The sequence below is a fragment of the Sinocyclocheilus anshuiensis genome, unplaced genomic scaffold, assembly GCF_001515605.1.
Source record: "Sinocyclocheilus anshuiensis isolate Anshui unplaced genomic scaffold, SAMN03320099.WGS_v1.1 scaffold860, whole genome shotgun sequence".
Lineage (NCBI taxonomy): Eukaryota > Metazoa > Chordata > Actinopteri > Cypriniformes > Cyprinidae > Sinocyclocheilus > Sinocyclocheilus anshuiensis.
In genome coordinates, this window is record NW_015548288.1 from 1,023,354 (window position 1) to 1,030,212 (window position 6,859).

Below are 6,859 nucleotides of genomic sequence, written 5' to 3' on the forward strand. Positions count from 1 at the left end.
AAAAGTGACAGTAAAAACATAATGTTTCCCATAAAAATTTCCAATACATATCTTATAAATGCTGTTCTTTTGAACTTTCTATTCATCAAAAAATCCTGAATAAAAATGTATCACGGTTTCCAACATTTTAAACATTGACAGTAATAAGAAATGTTTCTTGAGAACCCAATCACAACGATTTCTGAAGGCTCAACGAAACACTGAAAATTCAGTTTTGCCATCACAGGATTACATTGAAATTTATAATTAAAATAGAAAACAGTCGTTTTAAAATTTAGTATTGTATTTTTGATCAAATAATGCATTTGTAATTAAATAAAGGCAACCTTGCTGAGCATATGAGACTTTAAAAAACAATGAAACAATTTTTATAACCCCAAACTTTTGAACGGTAATGTATGTACTTGTTAAAGAAAAAAAAGTTTGATAATGAAAAGGTTTTTACTACTGAATGAACAAATTAATGAATGAAGTTGCAGAGATGAGCAGAACAAAATATGGCTGGTGAAAACAGATGGGTGGAGTAGGTCTCGGCTAATTGGTTGTGGAGGATGAACGTAACTATGTCATGAAGCAAGGTGCTGCCTCACTGAAATGAAGGGGGTGACAAGTGGGACAGAGAGAAGAATAGAGAGAGAGTGTGCAATGGAAACCTATTAAGGCCCCTCTTGTGATTGCAGGCAGGCTTTTTCCGTTGGAGGATGTGGATACTCATGCAATAGTGTGCAGTCAGTATGTTGTGCTGCATATGAAAAGCCAAGTCAAGTGAGAGCCACAATACAAATATTAAAAGATTTAATTTGGTGGCTAATCATTTAGAGCCGAATGAAGCAATAAGTTACCATGGTTTGTTAATGTTTGTACAATACTGAAACCGTGTGGTCTCTTCTAATAATTAATCCAGTGCAGGGTCATATGAAGAAATGCTCTACTTTTGTTTTGTCATTCCATCCAATTCAACTGACTAGTGGCTAGAAAGAATCAAAGGGGAGTGATTCAAACAAAGACTTACTAGTAGGTTGTCCAGAGTTTTCACGCTGACCGTATTTGAGCTTTAAGAATGCACAGATATAATTTAAGCAGACCTATCCTACACACACACACATACCAGCACACACATTTGTCATTCACATGCATACTACACACCATGATTACAAAAAGAGAAAAAGAGGAAATGTTCTCCTCATAAATATTTGGACTCGGCTTAATTGAAAGAGTGTGTCAGGCCCAAAATCTGGGCGAGTTTTAAACATTCTTCTGCTGGAATCTATTCTCTTCCTAAATGTCTCTCAGGTGTGTCCTCGAGCTTTGGGAAAGAATTAAAACAAAGTTTTAAGCACGGGACGGTTCTGACATACTGCTTGACCTTCAAGAGGAGTTCAGCACGATACTTACAATCCCATCAAAAATATCACATTTTTTCACCATCTCCTGTGATTTAAACCATACTGTTGTCTTGAGTGTCCAGTCTCCGGTTACAAAATAATTCTGGGCAACATGCACCTGCAAGTTCCATATACTGCTCCACAACAGGTAAACAATGGACTGTGAAAAACATTACAGGGTCTGCAATAAAACATGGCATATGCATGTGTGTTCAACCGTGACCAATTTCATGATTCTTTCAGTTGTTATTGGACATTGACAGAGGAGGAGGCAGCACTGCAATTACCATTTAAAAAAAGTAAACAAATCCATCTTCCCACACCATAAGATTGCCATGTGTAGTTAAAGGATTGATTGACTGATTGATTGATTGATTGATTGATTGATTGATTAATTGATTTTTTTTCATGCATAGAATTCTTATGTAATTTCCCAATAGTGGAAACATTAACCGAGTACCACAGCAAAATGTTTACTGTGAGTTAAATGCATCATCAAAGTTAAGTGACAGTTTGTTGTGACAGTTTTGGTGAACTGGACTCTAGGTGGACTGCTAGGTCATGCAGTGCTCTGGGTGAAACATTGTTTTGCTAAACAAATCCATTAGGACTCCAGAGAGGACTTTGAAAAGTTAAAGTGATGCAGAATTGTTTTGATATTGTATGAAACTATTTTTTTTCTCAGTTTCTCTCTCTGTGTTTTGGCTCATTTAGGGAAGTTCTTTTGCAATGTTACCACATGGTTCCCTTGTGCTTGAAAAGGCTTTTAAAGTTGTGTGCAAAAATGATGATGAAACGTTCATAGTGCATGTTTAAGATAAAACAAAAGGTCATAGTTTTACCGATCTATTAATTCTATTAAAAAGGCAGTTATTTTGGTAATGTTTAGTAATAAAAATTTAGTAATAACAATATTTGGTAAAAAGTAATTTTAGATTTAGTCTTTGGACCTGCCAGTTTCCTGCATGTGCTCTGTCATGCGACAGATTTCACATTTCAGTGCTCGCACCAATATGATGACTGAGTGTTCAAGACTCCCTTATAGGAGCAATGATCTGTTACCTGTTAACTAAGCTTCTGAGCCAATGTCCAAAATAGCTAAACAATGTTCTTTAAAGATCCTCCACGCATAGATGAGTGAACCTTTCTCAGACAAGTGTAGAAATCCTTAAGCCACTATATAAAAACAGTGCAGTTCTGGCCAGATGAGACATTACGACGTTCTAGATCTTTGGAAAAGCATAACGGAAAGTAGGAATCAAGGGACAAATCCTCTTGCTGGGCCAAGTGATGCAGTACCTGCTGGTGTTTCTAATACCATCTCAAACAGCAGTCCCAGCGATGTCCCTGTGAACGTTATCTCTTTGATGCCCGGCCAAGCAGCGAGCTCTTCAGACAATCAGGTGTCAGATGGGGACAAAGCTGGTACCACACTACTGTTGTCCGGAGTCTTCTTGGGCCTGGTTGGCATGACATTCACGGCTATGGGGTGGACAAATTACAATGTCAGTCACAGCTATGAGTGGACACAGCTTCTGGGGCCCATTCTGCTGTCGGTAGGAGGGACGTTCGCGCTGATAAGCATCTGCAAGTTCCAAATGCTCTCCTGCCTGCGCTGCAAGCAGAATGATGGAGAGAGAACACCGGAAACGGACCCTCTGCCACCCCTTTCAGGACCATCGTTTGTCTTCACTAGACTCAACCAGCCCATTACCTTCCACAGGGCCACGGTGGTCCAGTACATCCCACCACCGTACACTTCTGTAGTACCGGACCAAAGTCTGGGTCCTGTTAATGGTTTGCATTCAAGTCACCAGCCATTAGCAGTCACAGTGAACACACCGCCACAATATTACAGCGTGTATCCAATGGAAAACACTGGTTTTAATTCTGGTGAACGCAACAACGCTACACCAGAGCAAAGGGAAAACAGGTATGATTATGAATACTGATGATAGTGTGCATTAGATTAATTTAGATACCAGTATAACATGATCAGGAACATGGAGTCTAGAAACAGCATTAATATCAGCCTGAGCTGATAAAAAAATTACTCATCACTTTTTGGTTTTATGTATCAAAATGATAGATTTATTAAAGATAATATTACAAAGAAAACAACCTGAATGACTAAATAACAGAATATAATTACAGTAACTGATAATTCAGATATGTACATATCTATGTGATAATGTACACCAGTTTTGAGCTGTAACCTAATGTAACAGCATGTGCCTAAAAGAAATCTTAGGTGAAGTGCATAAACTCATTGGTGTCTTAAAGTATTAACGAATCAATCAGTTGTAATAAGGTTACTCAGTAGCCTATTGTTCATGCCCCTATTTGAATTTAGATTTAAAAGTTCATATGGCAGACCATGCAGGGAGTGTTTAACACAATCAGTTTAACTGATTATAAATGAGCACCTCCTGCCTGAGGTAGCTAACAGTGGAGGTAGACTTTGTACAAATAAAAAGGATTTAAGATTATAAACTTGTTTTGAGGTAAGATTGTATAACTTCACATGCTTTATAAGATTTACTCGATCTGGGAGGTTAATCGCTGACTGGGAGTGGGTTATTTTTATGGAGATGACGTAGGCTAATTATTTTAAACACGTAAATGTAATACCCACAATAAATTTATGCACAACATTTAAAATGCCAGTGTTTTTTTTTTTTTTATTGACTGTAGTCTACGACTCGTCCTTAATTGGGATGAATTGCAGGTTTGTAAACTGCTTTAATTTGAAACAGATAAATATGTGAATATTATATCAAAGTTTCAGATGCGAAAAACACATTGAGTTACAGACGTAAACAAAACAAATGTGTTACAAAACTAACCAGTCTGACCAAAATTCTCATGTAGACTGACTCATTCATCTTAAATAACAGTCAACGTAGACAAAGTAGCCTAATTATTATTTTATTATTATTATTATTTGCGCCCAAAGTGGATTAATTAATTATACATTTGCTGATTTCGTTGCAGGAATCGCAGCGTCTCAGAGGCAGAAGTAGAGGGGAAAGCGAGTACAGCAGACTGCGCCTCCTCTCCACCTGCATACCAGGACCTCTTTGCCGCCTCCTCATGTGACTCTTACTAAATGAGCTGCAGACGCAAGTAACCAAGTAACATCTTCCCTGTTTGTAAACCCTGTTTAACCTTTTGCGTGAGCGAGACTGTCTGTAGTGGAAGGTTATTCAGTTTGACTATAAACCGAGATGTGCTGCATGCGTCTTTTTGTAGAATCTTTAACAGAAACATTGCATAGCTGTCGTTTTAGGAAATATGAAGCTATATATTTATTTATTTTATATTTTTATGGGTCGATAATTTTTTTTTATGGATTTAAAATATTAAATCTGCTATCAGTCTATCAAAAGTACCCTACAAATTATTTATTTTATTATTTTAAATCAACACAACTTTTGAGCCATTAAAAGTAATGTTAGATCAATGTGATCCAAAAGAGAGAAAACAAATCGAAATAATCCTTGCATGATTTATTTAAATTTTGCCTTATTTTACCGTTTAAATGACATTTGTCATAAAGCTTGCTGTATTCCGCCTGCAAGCTTTGTATTTCAAACTTTTATAATTTGGATATAATATTCTCGTATTTGACTGCTAAAAACTACGTTTAAATCTATAGCTAAACAGTGTCAATTAATGTCAAATAAAAACTGATATTGTCAGTGCTGTTACGACTACCACATTAAACATAGTGGATATAATTCTAAATTATTTAAATCACTTTAAACTGGGTGCATAAATTTGTTGTGGTAATCAAATTTACTTCACCTCTTTCAGCCCTCATTGCATTTAAAATGTTTTCATCCAAAATGTTAAACAGGGGGTAATAGAAAACATATATGGAAATGCATGAAACACGTGCTCTAAAAACATAACAGACTGTGTGCGCGCGCGCCACAATGTGTATATTAAAATATCTTTTCTGTAGGTCTAAGAGAATTGCATTATAAAGTACAAAGATTTTTTAACATGATGAAAAGTTTGTTTGGATGTTTTCTCAATTTAAATTAAACAGGAAAATCTGCTTATATAATACAAAATTATTTACTTTTTCAATACAAGAAAAAAAAGAAGCAATTTCAGTGTTCTTTTGTAAATCCGCTCTCTATATTTTTCTCTGGTTGGAAATACAAACAGTAAACTTTTGTTTGGTATATTTGTATTGTAGACCCTACCCAGTATAGTTGTGTTTATATTTAGTAAATGACTGTAAAGTTAGTAAATTATTATAAATGCTATTTTAAACTTTCATACCGTATCAAATGACACGTTATGAAAAACGCATTTTACAGCGTACAAATAAACAAGGGCTCCACAACATTTATTTTATTTTTTAACGAAGCAATTAAAATTAGGTGTATTATTTGGACGCTTTTGTTCAGTGTAAAAGCGACAGGAAGGCAAGTAGCCTACTTACATATACAAATATACTTTCTAAACAAGAATAACTGAGCAGTTGGAACCGGCAATTTCGCAGTGTGGAGCTTTTTAACATTAGCCATCTCTTCCTCAAAGTGTAACAGCATCTGCTCAGCCAACCTTCGTCCAATGGGATTGAGGGTCTATAATAGGTCTTGTACAAGCCACGGGCAATGCCTCAATTCAAGCCTCGCGATGAAGATCGTTTTTGCTTGTCTTTTGCGAACCAGATAGCATAAATATGGAATTTTAAATTTAAACTTTGACTGTCTAAAATTATTAAGTGTAGGCCTATTCCATTAGCAAAGAGTGCATATTAATAAATATTTTTTAAAATGCATTTTTGTTAGGCCTATTATAGCCTATTGTTTTTATTAAAGAAAAAAAAAACAGTATGACGAACACAATTTCCGTTCCAGTTCATGCGTTTTTACTTTTGAGGTGACTTTCAACCCGGCTAATGAAAGTCTTTAAAATACAATAGAAATACTTTCTTCCGCTTTCTAATCCATAACCTCCTCGTGCTAGAATCATCTGTATCAATGTCCAACATTTTAATATTAAAATAGGCTACTGATTTTATGAGTGGAGCGCTTTAGAAAAGAATGAACGGATAAACAAATAATAAGCAGCACGATTTTTTTCTGTATTGTTGGAAATGTTGACAATGCCATGTCTTCTTCCACTGTTTTCTCAGTGTAACGTACTCTCATTAAACGCACTCTGCATAAATACTACTAGATAAGATTAGCCTATCTATTTAGGTTGAGGGCATTAGTTCACTTAACCAATAGACTACCCATAATCTATAAAAATGAAATCCAATACATTTTAAACACTGTCCCGGGATTTGTATTGCGCCTTTGTATCGAGACCGCAGTGCAATGTGAACTTCATTAATTTCACTGCGCAGTAAAACGCGGGTGGCCGACAAAGCTCATTATTGGGAGAGCTTCGCTTTATTTATTACAGAACACGTCTAACTGAACTTGTCCACATGAACGAGGAGGAAAGTG

General features: G+C 35.9%; 1 protein-coding gene across 1 annotated transcript; it reads left to right on the forward strand.

Annotated features, from left to right (window-relative positions):
- The first annotated feature begins 2,490 nt into the window (after positions 1–2,490).
- Positions 2,491–4,494, forward strand: LOC107655890 (transmembrane protein 174-like). The gene is given in 3 exon segments (XM_016443503.1): positions 2,491–2,549; positions 2,581–3,318; positions 4,380–4,494. Coding segments are annotated over 3 exon segments (912 nt in total).
- The last annotated feature ends 2,365 nt before the right edge of the window (positions 4,495–6,859 follow it).